Here is a 14,726-nt window from a genome sequence, read left to right as displayed (position 1 = left end):
GCCACGACATCGAACACGTGTAAAACACATCATGTAGCAGAGTCCGGTCAACCAATTCGAAAACTGACTACTTCCTTATCAATTCGAATAGAAAAGCAGTAACGGTAAGTCTTCACGATTGAATCTGAAGCGCAGTTACTGGCCTCGACTCCACAGAAGCTGCGTCTTTGAGGGCGGGTGATGTGAAACTGCTCGTCTAGCCCGTACTTTGACTCATGTTAGACTAGAGGTAATGCAACTCCACCGTGTACGTAATTCCCTTCTTCCTTTGGTAGTAGCTGCTCTCAGTCCACATCATCGCCAATCATCTGCTACCATGTGTTTCCTCGTCTGGAGTTTGGAGCATCCCTTGCCTCATTTTGTGCCAGTGCTGCGGAAGCCTCGTGTGGTATCGGCCCGGGCGGCTTTCAAGAAATCCGCGGCACAATTTCTACAATTCGTAATGGCAGGTTGCATTGTGAGGTCAGCTGTTTTGTTGTCTCGTCGCCAAAGAACTAAACCGTTGCCATCACCCCTGGATTCCAGGTCCGACTACTAGAGGCTTTGCAAAACTAACACATGTTTTCTTTGTAAATTATGTAACCTTTCAGATCGCGCGAAACGCAGGAACGAGCAATGTCGCTCCGATCTTTACTGCCCGACCTCAAAAGAAAACAGCCAGTTGCGACTGATTATGACTTTCAGTATAAAATATAGCCGCAGAACCCACGTCGCACTCGCCTGCCGAAGCCTTTCAAGCTCTAGGGCCACGTACGGCCTGGGCCAGGACATTAGGATAACGTGTGAAGGACTCGTATGTACCGCGATGCCAATGTCCTCGGAATCCATGAGATACGGGAAAGACATCAAGCCGACCATAGCAGTACATACTCGCTAGTCGTTTTGTGACCCCTTCTGTTTCTCTTTCAACCTCTTTGAGCTGTCAATTGCAGTGTCCCTGAATCTTTGAACAAAGCATTGACCTAAGTGGCTCCCGGTTCTGAAGGGCCGCCTCAATAATCATGTAGTTGTGTCAAGTATGCTCTTATTGCACATACCTTCTAAGTCCGCTGCAGACAGACGTGACTACCCTTGTCTTCACTGAAAACTTTCATGATATCGCCATTTCTTCGCAAGCTTTAGCCCGAGAATGTTACTGGTCGCAAGATGAAGCAGAGAGAAGAATAGTACTCTTGCACTGATTGGCAAGGAGGCCCTGAATACTTCGATGCATTCGATTTTCCAAAAATGGGAAACGGACAAAGCTAACCTGTGCTCGCATATCAATCCAGCAGGTTGAGATTGTTGATATGCTCTGGAAGGATCATCTCTGCACTGAAACGTGATAGCAGTAGCAGTTTTGAAACTCATGAAAGCAAATCCGACAGTTCGAAGGTCTACTACATCAGCGACTAATACAAAATCCGGACCACAGACCGCAAGATCAATCGTAGCCCCGAGACGCCCTCGCAACCAACAATCGGCTACCAAGGCTGCCCAACTATCTAGTCCCTGAGCTTGCGCCACCGCTGCCCGCTTTTGTGTCTTCAGATGATGTGTGGGATGCCCGGTCACTGCAATAGCTGTGCTGGCGTCCGTTGACGGTCTGAGCAGGCCATGCGCGCAAATGATCGCTTGTGGCGCAGATGGCAGCACTAATTTGGTACCTTGAAGTAGCGAAGGGTGCCGCCGGTGATGCGCGAGCGACGGCGTGAGGGTTCCGTTTTTCGACACAACGGACAGGTTACAGGGCTCGCTGTCGCCGAGTGGGCGAGTCAGCGTATGATAAGCGCAGTAAGATCAGTCGCCAGATCGAACATTGAGGTATATCATTGCCGAGATGAGACGTGCGTTTCATTCCAAGGGTGTTGGTGTTGAGGCTTGAGTTTGGATGCCAGGGGCACCCCACTTGGTAACGTGCCCAAAATCGCTTAGCAGCTCTTTTCAGTCGTGGCTGCTGCCGGTGATGCCGTGCATCGGAACAAGCATCTATCGACATCGACAGTTGAGACAACAAAATTGTGGCTTTGTCATCGCACAGCTGTTCCAATGGCGACTTGTTTTCCCGATCCCAGTCATTCTCGACTCACCCCTCCGCTTGTTTACTAAAATCCATCTTTTCAACTGTATCACGCGACATGCCTCCCGCACGTACGAACTTATTTCAACAGCCTAGCATCCTACAGATCACAGATGAACCCGAGTGGGCACCTTGCGGGTACTATTCTGACGTTGTGGCTGCACGGGGGTCCTGGTTCGGCTCACGGAGCCACGCTCAGGCAATCTCAGAGAATGATACGGCCTGGCTACGTCGGCGCGAAGTCTTAGAAATATCTGCCATCTGTGATATAGCGAAAGAGTTGTCGAAGAGCCCTGTACAGACAGGGGACTAGGAAGAATGACGGAGAGATGGTAAACCTATTATGCCGGTGCTGGAGTTTGCAGTCGTGGCGCCCGTCAACGAATCGCTGAGGTGTCAGATTCACCAAAGGGGGCTGGCTGTCTGTGACGTTGCTTCAGGTAGAGTACTCCTGCGTGGAAATAGTTGATTCGGCTATCACTGAGTTGAAGTCATGTGCATACCTCTCTTTCACAGTATCTTTCTCGTCCCCTTCTTGCTATCTGGTGTGACATCTGACTAATTAGACGAGCTGATCGGCATTGCTTGGATATCCTGCGGTGCAAGAGTGCTAGGCGGGTAGAAACTAGAGAAATACAGCACGTATTTTGGGTTGTCGGTTGGCTGTCCTGCGTATATACACCATAACTAGGTACAGTGAATCTCAATCTCTAGGACTCTGTGCTTCTTACCAATATCATGGTACATTGCGCACACATGATTACGTTTTCAGACACTTCTCTTACTACGAACAGACCATTTCTGCTAAGACAGCTTGATTGCAAGTGCAGCATATACATACTCTCGGTTTCGGGGCAAGTTCACGTATCCCATCGACTCCTCTTTTGAGTCCTCAATGCTCTGAGAGAAGGCAACCTCAACAGCAACATTTGGACACTTTCTGTGCTTGTGCGTGAAAGCTACATCCAGGACGGCTTTGAAGTGGAGCTTTCATCGCGGTTCAATCGCAGGGATATTGTCTCGATATCGTGAGGCAAACTAACTCGTTTGACATTGTGAGACAAAATCACTTGTTTGACGCGCCGAGTGTACTGCTCAACATCGGATATTGAGTCATGTTACCCGTGGTGTTTCAAGAAATTCTAGATATGACGTCCTAGAGCTATATGGAGGTTGGAATGCAGATTTGAAAACATGCGAGAGAGAAGGGGTCCTTGAGAAGAGTTATGTCCGTCTGTGAATATTTGAAGATGATGGTCGACTTCAGAAGTGCGCGGAGGGGAGGGTTTTTGCTCGAAAACCCTTATAGCTCTATTTACCCATCGCTTGTCAAGCACGAGAGACAATTGGGCGCTCGAAATTGTTGACGATGAGGCTTCTTCTAGTTAACACAAGCAGCGCAAGCGCGAACCGACAGCAGACTTTGGACGTCCACCAAAGGTTGTGTGAAGAAGTCTATAGCAAAGGTCAGGTAAGGTTGCATTCTCTGGAAGGAGAACTCAGTCTCCAGATCAGTATGTATCAACTCAGTGCACTTTCACAACTCTCAAAATCAATGCTCTGACGATATAGAAGAATATCTTGAATATCAGACGCACGAAAACCCAAACAACTATTGCCTAATTTACAAACTCTACTGTTATACAGATGACTTCGCTGTCTCATATCCGCTTCTCGATCTGATTTTGTGGCCGTAAAAGAAAAGAATCCAAGGTATCGGAATGCAAACAACAGAAACGAACCCCAGTAGGCTGGTAGCCCAGTCGATCCCCATGCCCTTGTACATTTGCAAGGTAAAAAGTGGCAGAGCAGCCCCCATTGTGTACCGTACAAGAGCATTAGCCGCCATTGCGCTGGCTCCATAGAGAGATTGATAGGTATCAAGCAAGTACGCAGTCGCAGAGATGAAGATTGTCGAGTTCCCCCAAGCAAAAGGTATTGAAGCAACAACAGGACACCACCAGGAAACCGACGGACGAGCAGTCCATGCGAACCAGAATAGCGCTAAAGGCAGGCCAAAACAACCAATCATTGAGGGATACAGACGATATTCTGGAGCAACTGCTCGGCTTCTACCAGCAGCTTTGGACTCACGGACACGTGGCTGGTAAAGGAAGCGATCACAAAGCAGGACAGTCGGCACTGCCAAAGATCCGCCGAACCCGATAGCGAGGAAAATCAATCCTGATGGAATTGTGTCGAAGTCATACACAGTTCGGAAGACGTAAGGGTAGGCCGCCATGAATCCAAATATGATAGAGAAGTTGAAACCGGTGTAAAGACTGAATAAGGCCACAATTGGCTCGGTGATAAGCATGTGTAGTGGACGGATAAGTGTAATGGTCAGGAAAAGGCTGAGCTTTGCCAAGGGGGAAGGTCCAGAAGGAAGTGAGATCTTTTGCCGCTTCGCCCTTCGAGACAGAATGATCGGTTTGTATGTCTCCTGGGACAAGAGAGTCACTGCCATTGAAAGAATGGCAAAAAACACTAGAGTCCATTGCGTCCAGCGCCAGGACATCTTAACCGTCACAATCGAGCCAATAACGGGCCTTTCGTAATCATTAGCAATGAACGGGTACGACTATGGACAGCTTACCCAAATGCTGGACCCAAGAATGGACTCATTATATATAGCGCCGATGGAACAGCACGTTTTTCAGGAACCGTTAGATCACCAACGCTTCCTGTTCCAATAGCCAGTGAAGGGCTAAAGGCCATTCCTGCGAGAAATCTCAGAACGCAAAGAGAGTGAATGTTTTGCGAGAACCCAGCGCCAACAGTGAATACAGCTGCAATTGGCGTACTGACAGTGTACACGATATATCTCCCGTAGGTTTCTGAAAGCGGCGCAGCGATCAAGGGCCCGAAACCCAAAGCTAGAACGTACAATGCAAAAGGCAGAAGCGCTACCGTTGAACTCTGCTTGAATTCTTCCTGGATAATAGGATATGCAGGTGTATAAATCGAAGATCCTAAGGTCCTGAAAGTGTCAGTCGCTGAGCTTGGCACATCAGTCGATAAGAGACGTTACGCCGTGAACGAAATGATGGCGGGCGGAACGATGTGCCAGTATCTCTGCCACTTAGGCCAGTTGACCGGATTATCTGGGTCGTCAGGCCCATTCCACTCGAGAGCAGTGGTGCCCATGTCGATAGAGACTTCCGGTTTTCCGTTCGCAGATTCGGTCTTGACTGTGGTGTCTGTCATGTGAAGAACAGGTGTGGGTAAATTTGAAGAAGTTTGTTTGTAGGTAAGAGACCTTAGAAATTGAGAAACTCCTCCCATCACAAGCGCTGGACAGTAGCTTCATAGTTTTCCATCGGCGCGAAATACGGCCCTTTCTTGATTTGCCGAGTTTTGTTCCGCACAAGGATCGGTGCGTCAGACCGAAGACAGATGTGGTCTCATTGCTGCGTTGTCTTCTCTTGGCCCTGCAACATCTGTTTACCAGAGGATACGGTCCGTTTCTTAGTTACCGAAACACATCCCGCAGAGCGTGACGAGATCACTAGTACAGCGGGGTGCAGCCTCAAGTTATTAGCTCACGGGTACCTGCTGGGAGTTTGGCCAATACAGAACAGCTACGAAACTCTCCTAGAGCTTCTGACGTGCATGCCGCGCCAGCACACTATATCAGCCTGACGTGCTATCGCATTCTCTGGTGGCAAGCAACTTGGCTAAGCGCTTTAGAAACGATTGTTGAGCCAATTGCGTAGGTGTCATATGATTATTATGGGGCAATCTCATCTGTTCAGCTCCATAATGGGCCTATAGCAGCTGCACGATTGGCTTGACAATCGCTCCCAAAGCGCTTAGCCGAGTTGCTCGTCACCAGAGAATGCGATACCCTCCTGTATAGGGTCATTCTCCGCTCTTGGATTTGAGAGTTAATTAAGCAGGTCCGAATGGCTCGGCTCGCCCCGGAGATGAGTTTTGTTACACCTGCGCTCTGAATTTCTGTGGTTAATGGAAGACGCATCTAGGGTAAAGTCGGGCCTTCTCCCGATCACCCCTACATCATGTTCTTGCTAGCTCTATTGAGCAAGGGTTCCTTTCGGCGTCTATGTATGAAAGACAAGAAAGAGACTGAATCATGCCATGCGTCTTGCCAATGAGCTGAACATGTATTTAAAGGAAGTGGTTTGTTCTGGATCTGATATTTAGAAGTTTATTATATCTTCAGCGGTTCTCGATTTCCATTGTCCCATTCGAAATCAATCAAGATGCGTGAGATCCACACTCAGCTTTATCCCAACGAACAGGTTGGAATAGCAGTCGGGGATTATGCATTCAACCATTCATCTGTCCTCCCCTCTAACGTATCTGCCTTTCATGACTGGGGAATGAAGACACAAGAGAAGTCTTTCTTTATGATCTCGCCATTGCAGGCACAGTTTCACATATGGTTGGCTAAGGCGATGGGATTCAAGCGCAGTAAGTCGATTAAGCGTACGAGGTATCATCAGCCCTAATACCATTTAGTTCTGGAAATTGGAACGTATATCGGGTTCTCGACTCTGGCATGGGCCGATGCAGTAGGTCCCTCAGGCCACGTCACTACTTTGGAATTCGAGCCAGAGTATGCCAGGATCGCACAGGAGCTGTTTGAAAGGGAGGGAGTGAAGAACGCTGAAGTGATTGTTGGAGACGCTGGAGAATCCCTGATGAAGCTGGCGCATACCTTACAGGAGCCTTTCGACATGATATTCATCGATGCCGACAAGCCGTCATACCCAAAATATCTCAAACTTATAGAATCACTCTCCAATCCCACATCTGGTAACGTCCGGCTTTTGAGAACAGGAGGGATCATTTTGGCAGATAATGTCCTTCGCCGAGGGTTGATCGCAGACTCATCACCAAACAATCCATGGACCACAGCCCCCAAACAGCCTGGCGAACGTACTTGGACTTCGGCTGATTTCAATTCGCTTGATGAGTTCAACAAAGCTCTGGCAAAACATCCAAGGTTCGAGACGTTCCTTCTACCCATGTTCGACGGCCTCGGCATGGGTCGTATTCTCGACTAGGTAGAAACAATGCTGGTCGAACCAACAAATGGTTGTTTGAGGATAGTGTGGTAACATGTCACCCATGTGTTGCATTGGACTTAGATATATTACCCAAGCATGGCTTGAATTCAACTTCATTCCTTGTCTTTAACAATTTGCCGTACGATCCCATTAGAAGATAGTGAAAGCATTTCGATTATAAGAGCAACTGTTGCAATAGACGTTTACCCCGCTTGCTCCAGAAGTTCAGCCCCCTTTGCAAGATTTCAAGAACGCATTTTAGAGATTCCTAGCTAGTGTAAAAGATGGCTTACTCGGGATATCCTAAAAGGGCCAATGAACATAGGATACAAAATGTGGATACCGTGAACCGAACAGATTCCAACACACTAGTTGTTATAACTCATGCATCAACAACGATGAATCTATATGACAGTCTTCTAACTAGACGCTCCAAGTTTGTAGGATTATTCCGGCCCGACTTTTCAGACGCATAGGAAGCACGGATCACTGACAGATCGAGTACCCTACCCGTACCAATGGTCGTTCACATATCTGCACCATTTACATCTGTGTTAGTCTCTAAATATTATCAAGTCATCTACAGTGACTACATACACACCGAGGATGCAAACGATCAATGTCAACTTCTACAGTACTTTACAGCTTGGAGGCTTGCTACGCAATCTCGATCTAGAGTTGATACTTTGCTGCTTTGCAGAGAACAATGCTGCTCGGTAAAGAACATCGAGAGATACCGTGGCCTGATCTCCTACTTCTTGGGAGCTGTCGTCCAATGGTTCTTTGGAATATCTGTGGGCTCGGTTGAGCTACATCGAAGCATCGGCCCGACTCAAGATAGATTGGCCATACGAAGTGACCTTCATGGATCTTTTCCAATCGAGTATACGGATAAAGCCCTTGGCACAGGGCATGAGGGAGAATTCTCGGACTATAAACGTGCGGGCCGAGAATGTCTCGCACTTATACGATGTCAAGCAGCTAGGCCAACGCCCAGAGTTTGAGATTGAGATTATGACGCAACATGGCATGCAAGTTACGAGTATGAATGGGTACAATCAGCGCCAATTCTGCAGCCAGTAAGCACAAGGCATGTAGTTTATCTTGAAGTTGTGTGGAGCATGAGCAATGTTATGGCCAAGCACTGCCATATCGTGAAAACTCGTTGCTTCCGCCTTAAGCTAGCAGGGGGCGAGTATGTACGGGGTAGACTCTAACGGACTTTGATAACTTAGGTGAGGTTTACTAGGCTTAGACCAGAAAGCTTTAAACTTGTCACAGTCAGGTGGAGACCTCCTAAAACTTACCACTCGCTACTCGCTCACTCATGAAAGCCCCATAGATACCCGCTGCCTGCTAGCTTGGGGCGAAAGCAACGAGTCTTTACGGTAGTCGATCTGAAAACGCCCAGTCTCTTCTTCGCTCCAAGTACACTTGCTGCGGGGAAACCTCCTTGGCGACACGTAGTGATACGATGTACGGCTTTGAGGACGGCATATGAGAACTCGCCCCGTTGTTAATTTTGGGCACACTGTTGGTAGATATGCTTCGAATAGTAGAAGCCAGGCAACTATAAAAGCGTCCTCAGGGACTATCTTAGCCGCCACAGTCATCTACAATGATCGCAAACACCTTGCTCGTCGCGCTTTGCCGATATTGGCCTCTGGCAGTTGTCGTTGCGATATGCTCCTACTTAACCCACAACTACCTGAAAGGGGGATTAAATAAATACCCAGGGCCCATTTTATGCTCTTTTACCGACTGGTACAGATTTTTCAAAGCCTGGCAAAGAACGCCCGAAAGGTGGCACATCGACTTGCACGACAAACATGGAGACATCGTGCGCCTTGGACCTAACTGCCTCTCCTTTAGCAATCCAAAGTCTATCAAAGTTATATACGCCTTAGGCAAAGGCTTCACGAAGGTGTGCATCTGCGTCTGCTATCCTGCGTCTACTATCCTACTTATCTAATTTCAATACTCACACGTACTAGTCAGACTTTTATCCCGTGCAAATGGCGACTTCGAAGGAAGGAAAGAGGCTACCAACGTTATTCAGCACGCAATCAGAGGAATACCACTCGCAACTGAAGCGTAGCGTGAATAGCGCTTTTACCATGTCCGCACAAATGCAATATGAGCCTGTCTTCGACTCTGTCAATCAGATCTTCCTTGAACAGACACAGAAGCGCTTTGCAGATACCGGGAGTTACTGCGATTTCTATCAATGGCTTCAATTCTACACCTTCGACGTTATTGGTGATCTAGTCTACTCCCGACGCCACGGGTTCCTGGAGAGTAACCACGACATTGAGGGAATTGTCAAAGGCAATTCTGCGCTTTTCGACTATGCAGCAGTAGTATGTGATCCAGCTGTAGTGTTCATCAACGACTGACTTGGAGAAACAGGTCGGACAAATCCCACTCCTAGATAAATTCTGGAAGAAAAATCCGCTCAAGCTCCTGGCCTCCAAGTACGGCCTAATCGACTCTTCTTACCCAGTGTCGCGTTTTGCAAAAGCCCGTCTGGCCGAACGGCATCCGTCCGGTGAAGTCTTTTCCAAGGATAACCTCGCCTGGAAACGGGAGAAGACGGATATGCCACAAGACTTCCTTTCGAAATTTATCCAAGCCAAACATGACAGGCCGGACTTCTTCAACGACCAGCTTGTGGTGACCATGTGTGTTTCCATGGCATTTGCGGGTTCCGAGCCGGCCGCAGTAACCATGAGTGGAGTCTTTGCTTCGCTTTTGAGAAACCCTAGATGTCTGGCGAAGGTGTATGAAGAGCTCGATGACCAAGCGCTGAAAGGCCAGTTCAAAGACAACGAGACCGGCGCGCTTACGTGGGCGGAGAGTCAGCGCCTGCCATATCTGGACGCTTGTATCCGAGAGGCATTTCGTTTGCATCCTGCCCCTGGACTACCATTCGAACGGGTCGTGCCTCCAGAGGGCGTCAATATCAACGGTGAGATCATCAAGGGTGGCACAATTGTGGGATGCAATGCATGGGTGATCCACCGTCGGCCAGAGATCTTTGGCGAAGATCTTGAAGACTACGTACCCGAGCGCTGGCTCGTGGACACTTCTAAAGACAGGGATGCGGAAGTTGCAAGAATCAAGGAGATGGACTACTGCATCATGAGCTTTGGCAAAGGGCCGCGCGTTTGTCTCGGAAAGCACATTGGCATGATGGAAGTCTACAAGCTTATTCCAGCAGTCCTTCGCAGATTTGAGGTAAGAAGTAGTTGCAACGTGTTTTCGTTCAAAGCTAACTGTCGGTTCAGATTGAACTAGACGAGGGATCTCGCGAGCCTCGGTTTCGCAACGGCTGGTTTGTTAGACCAGTAGAATTCAAGGTAAAATTCAAGAACCGAACGCTTGTTAAGCCAGCATAGATGTGGATGGTTTGCTTTAGCATAATGAAGAAGCTACCATAAAGAATGAACAACTTGTGTATTTGATAATCTGCTGGAAAACTGCTGCAATCCAGGGAACGTAGCGTAGGTCTGGCCGTATTAAAGAAGCAATGTCATAGCGTGCGTTACAAGAGCAAACGACGAACCTGCTATGTGGCGACAACAATCGAGAGGTCAGTCAACTACCTAGTCCCATACTCCAAATCTTACAAGTCAGTCCCTTGTATGGTTAAGACAGTCTACCAAGCCGAGTCTACGTGGCTGTGATACTTTCAGCTTGGAAAAAAGTTGCTGGTGGGGGACTTATTCAATGTCGATAGGTATGCACAGGACACCCTGTCAAAACCAACACGGCAGGCTTGACAGCCATGATATGGAGCACGTCGCAACCAATTACGGACAAGGTGCGTCTGTTGTAGTTCGTCGTTGGTTTTACGTGCCGTCACGGGTGGTCACTTAGAATCCAAATCCAGGGTCAACACAAACACAGCTCCGACAAAACATCGGAGCGTCGCCCGTGTCTTCAACCTCTCACGCCGTCGCAATCGCCTGGAACCATTCGACGCCGCTACCGCCAACGTTCCTCGCACTTCCTCGCTGCGCTTGCTATCGTGAGCAATTGGGTTTCACCAAATGCAGCGTTGCGCAAACGCTTCTCTCACCTGCAACTTCAACACAGCCCCACTATGGAGTCACCTGGGCATACGTCTGCTCGCCTACAGCAGCCGCGAAATCGCATCAACCTCGGCAGCAAGAAGATCGTGGTCCGCGTCCACAAGGCTAACAACAAGACTCAGCGGACGCCCAGGAAGCCGAAGACTGCACAGGGTGAGTCAGCCGCACTCAAGATGCGCGATGCACGGTGCCAAGAGCTGTACTGACGCAAAACATAGGCTCCAAGAAGAACACAACAGCGCGGATCCGAGTAGACTTGGTCAATCCGAACCACCAAAACCCTCCCGAGCTCTGGCTTCCTCCTCCCATTCACGCGCTCACAGAGAACAACCTCCGTGCGCATACCCAGCACACCAATCCCAGCGAGGAGCTCCCTGTAGCTATTTCCTCGAATAACGACTCGTCCGAGGCTGTCAAAGCCACCATTAGGGATGCCGAAATACAGCTTGCGCAGTATGGATTCGTCATGGATTCCTACGAATCCTACCCCTCAGAGCTGGAGAACTTCATACGGAACGTTGTGGTGAGACCTAGAAACGGCCCTAGCTCGCCAGCCGCAAAGCTGCTGCACCAGAAGGCGCCATTAGCTCAGCGTTTGAACGAATGGGATGCCATGGGATACCTTGCACCGCATCTCGGCTTCTTGAATGCAGACGAGCCTGGTGGTGCGCAATTCAACCACATGGGTAGTGAGACAGAGTTCAGTCGTAAATATGTCATGCACAGCGTGATCCCCAACTTCGTGTTGCCTCAGCCAAGGGTCGACAAGGCCATGGGCTACATGTCGCGCGGAATCATCCAACACGGAAGGGCTCAGAAATTGCGGCCAGCTTTCACTGAAGAGGAGGAGATGAAGATTCTGGGTAACATGGACGTCCCACCAATCAACCAATACATCCTCTGTCCATGGTATTCAATCGAGTTCAAGTCTTTCGAAGCATACGCTGGCCTCAAGCAAGGCAAAATTCAGCTTGGCCGAAACAGTATAGCTGCTTGCGAATACACCCATCGACTGTACGTGCAGGCCGGCGTTAGCTCAGATGCTGTAGACACCATGCACTGGGCGCTGGTCTGCGATACAAAGACCGTTGAGCTCTTCGTGGTCTGGCGTGAGCAGAGTGGCAACGAATCGCCACGATATCACATGCGACGCGAGTTCACAGGAACGTTGGAGGCCCCATGGTCAAATGCCGACGAGAACCCTCTTGTTGTTGAGTTAAGGAACCGCTTGCACAGCATCTTTGATTATGTCAGTAATGAGCGCCTCACACGCATCAAGCAGACCGTACTTGCAAACATTCCTCTGCCGAAAGCGCGCTCAGGTTGCATGTCTAACGGTAGGACTGCAGTAGGCGACAAGCCTGGAGAAGAAGAGCGAAGGCGAAGTGGACATCGCGCTGCTGCCCGGGCGCATCAATGCACCAGGGAAAGTTAAGCTCGATCCTCTGCGGATACGGAACTTCACCTGGGAAGTCGAGTGAAAGACCAGGCGGATTACCGGCAACGCGCTGCAGCTGGACTGGTCTTATCTTGCTGTCCTACAAATTGCGGAGAAGCAGAGAGCGGCGTGTCACACATAAGCAAGTGAGCGAAACGTCATCTCCAGTCCGTCCGCGCTATACAAGTCCGCAAACGCATTCCCTTCAGCTGAAGAGGGGAGCGGCGTGCCAAAGAGCGAACGGCGGCGGGTGCGGAGCTCAGAGCCACTTGAGGGGATGGGCTTAGCGGGCAGAGTGCTGTCGGTTCCGTCGCATAGCGCAGCAAATGCGTCAGCGTACATGTACACAGGTTTAAGGTGCGACATGGTGGTGGTTGTGTTGTGGCTTGTGTTGTGGTATGGACGCAGTGAGGCGGAAATATAAGAGATAATACTAGGCAGTCACAACAGCAAACACCATCTAGGCGGCAAGATTGCGGGGTGGCGTGAACGGGGGCGATGTATACAATATCCGATCGGTCGCCCTCGCTTACAGACATCTGGAACATTAGCCTAGGTAAAGCATTCTTACATGCTTGCTGTTTATAAAACAACACATACTTCCTGGGTCAGGGCGTCCGCAAGAAGCCCTTCAGGCGCTGAACAAAAATTTGCGTCATGCTACCAGTGTGCGTTGGAGAATGCAGCGCAGCGGGCGGTGATCTTCATGTGCTTTGGTGACGGACCACTGGACTTCCTAGTTGAAAATGTAGAGTTTCTTGGATGGAAATATCATTGCCGAGGTGCCTGGTCAGATACCTGATCATGCCGTTGCCCTTATTTAGGTCCTGGAACTGCGGCTTGATCGCCTGCGCTACCTCGTCTAGCAACCTTTCCTCGCACCTAGCATTACATATGCTGCAGTCTCTGTATATGAGCGAGTTCGTAGATCCAAATTCACCTGTAGGGGTGCTTGTGTCCATGTTCAAGAGCATGTCTGAAAAGGTAATGTGGTGCCGTCATGCTGCAGACGACGCTGTTGTTCACGAGCCTCCCTAACGAATGCAACATGGCGGTCTCCAGGTCAGCCTGCCAGTCGTCTGGGTGTGGTCGGTCAACTCCATGATCTTGTCGCCATGTAGGCACGGCTTCGATGTCAGCCGCACGCCAACGCTGGCTTCGCGTCGTGGAGGGGCGATCCTGGGTTAGAAGATGGCCTAGCATAGCCCCAGGCAGCGTCATTCTGCTCGGCACACGCGCCAGGCTATCCTTCTTGGCTAATTCCTTCTCCTGCTCCTCATACCTGTAGTCTTCTCATACTCATGCATTCCTCTGGGATCGGGCTGCTACGCAGGGGCTGCTGAAAAGCAATTCAGACTGTCAATCCTAGACATCTTTTGCTGCTCCCTTAGTTTCGCCGTTCCGAATTTGAGTTGTTCTGCTTGCCTTTTTCGTTGTAACTTCCTTGACCTTGATTTGGCTAGACTCGTCGTGGTTCAGTGCATTGCGGACCTAGCTGTGGATGAACCTGGTGGTGGAGCAGCCTGCCTCTTGTCAAGGATCAGACCTTCCAGCAATTGCTTCTTCTCTTCCGCCGTGATAGCCGCTGATGTTCAAGACGATAACAGAACGTTGTCAGAGTCTGAGCTTGATCTCGGATCAGAGACTTGCGGCATTGTGATTGTGTAATGATCTGTAGACTTTAAAGGTGTTATACTTCGTCCGCTGGACGCCACTGTCGCTGCGCTGAACTTGCTCGCCGCCGATCCATTGTAAATTCCATCGTTGCTGCATGTCCTGTGTTCTCTTTGCACTAGTTCGCGTGTCGTAGGTGGCAGCCGTTTCGCAGCTCCCACGAGCAGCCGCCGCTGCTTAGCCATACATAGCCGAGCCCGTAGCCCGTAGTCCATAGCCCTAGCGAGAGCTCCTCTATTGCGCCCTAACGGTGAGATAGCGCCTTCTGAATGTGTCCTGTGGGCCAAGGTTGCAATCGTATGTACCCTTGATCGCGACTCGGTCACCTGACAGATCGGTGCCACGGCTGTTTCCTGGCTTGAACGAGCCGCTGCACAGACGATGCTTTATAAAACTTAAAGAGTGTGTAGAGCGCCCAACAGTTGGCT

At 49.7% G+C, this 14,726-nt stretch overlaps 4 protein-coding genes across 4 annotated transcripts; 3 read left to right on the top strand and 1 right to left on the bottom strand.

The window, feature by feature from the left end:
• Positions 1 to 3,628: 3,628 nt before the first annotated feature.
• Positions 3,629 to 5,365, bottom strand: C7974DRAFT_405132 (MFS multidrug transporter-like protein). The gene is made up of 3 exons (XM_046143019.1): positions 5,091 to 5,365; positions 4,656 to 5,039; positions 3,629 to 4,608 (listed from the first exon to the last, which is right to left on the bottom strand). Exons 1-3 carry the CDS (start codon positions 5,342 to 5,344, stop codon positions 3,699 to 3,701), a joined length of 1,548 nt encoding a protein of 515 aa, XP_045991763.1. The 5' UTR covers positions 5,345 to 5,365; the 3' UTR covers positions 3,629 to 3,698.
• An 809-nt stretch (positions 5,366 to 6,174) lies between these two features.
• C7974DRAFT_75468 (O-methyltransferase-like protein) lies at positions 6,175 to 7,418 on the top strand. Its single transcript, XM_046147221.1, has 2 exons — positions 6,175 to 6,493; positions 6,542 to 7,418. The coding sequence occupies exons 1-2, from the start codon at positions 6,283 to 6,285 to the stop codon at positions 7,087 to 7,089; spliced, it is 759 nt and encodes a 252-aa protein (XP_045991762.1). The 5' UTR covers positions 6,175 to 6,282; the 3' UTR covers positions 7,090 to 7,418.
• Positions 7,419 to 8,710: 1,292 nt separating this feature from the next.
• C7974DRAFT_444655 (cytochrome P450) lies at positions 8,711 to 10,490 on the top strand (the record flags this gene model as incomplete). The annotated part of the gene is made up of 4 exons (XM_046145519.1): positions 8,711 to 8,932; positions 9,087 to 9,452; positions 9,502 to 10,329; positions 10,380 to 10,490. The coding sequence occupies 4 exons, from the start codon at positions 8,711 to 8,713 to the stop codon at positions 10,488 to 10,490; spliced, it is 1,527 nt and encodes a 508-aa protein (XP_045991761.1).
• Positions 10,491 to 11,197: 707 nt separating this feature from the next.
• On the top strand, positions 11,198 to 12,667 carry C7974DRAFT_418171 (uncharacterized protein; the record flags this gene model as incomplete). Its single annotated transcript, XM_046144135.1, has 3 exons — positions 11,198 to 11,339; positions 11,405 to 12,471; positions 12,539 to 12,667. The coding sequence occupies 3 exons, from the start codon at positions 11,198 to 11,200 to the stop codon at positions 12,665 to 12,667; spliced, it is 1,338 nt and encodes a 445-aa protein (XP_045991760.1).
• Positions 12,668 to 14,726: the final 2,059 nt, after the last annotated feature.

Source organism: Boeremia exigua, assembly GCF_020726555.1.
Source record: "Boeremia exigua strain MPI-SDFR-AT-0100 chromosome Unknown C7974scaffold_14, whole genome shotgun sequence".
Lineage (NCBI taxonomy): Eukaryota > Fungi > Ascomycota > Dothideomycetes > Pleosporales > Didymellaceae > Boeremia > Boeremia exigua.
This window is presented reverse-complemented; position numbering and strand designations above follow the sequence as displayed.

What these genes read in the sequence shown, in the direction of transcription:
- C7974DRAFT_75468 (XM_046147221.1), top strand. Translation starts at nt 6,283, where the DNA reads ATGCGTGAGATCCACACTCAGCTTTATCCCAACGAACAGGTTGGAATA. An exon ending in GGCGATGGGATTCAAGCGCA is followed by an intron (nt 6,494 to 6,541) that starts GTAAGTCGATTA and finishes AATACCATTTAG; the next exon opens with TTCTGGAAATTGGAACGTAT.
- C7974DRAFT_405132 (XM_046143019.1), bottom strand. Translation starts at nt 5,344, where the DNA reads ATGGGAGGAGTTTCTCAATTTCTAAGGTCTCTTACCTACAAACAAACT. An exon ending in GCCATCATTTCGTTCACGGC is followed by an intron (nt 5,040 to 5,090) that starts GTAACGTCTCTT and finishes TGACACTTTCAG; the next exon opens with GACCTTAGGATCTTCGATTT. An exon ending in TTCTTGGGTCCAGCATTTGG is followed by an intron (nt 4,609 to 4,655) that starts GTAAGCTGTCCA and finishes TGATTACGAAAG; the next exon opens with GCCCGTTATTGGCTCGATTG.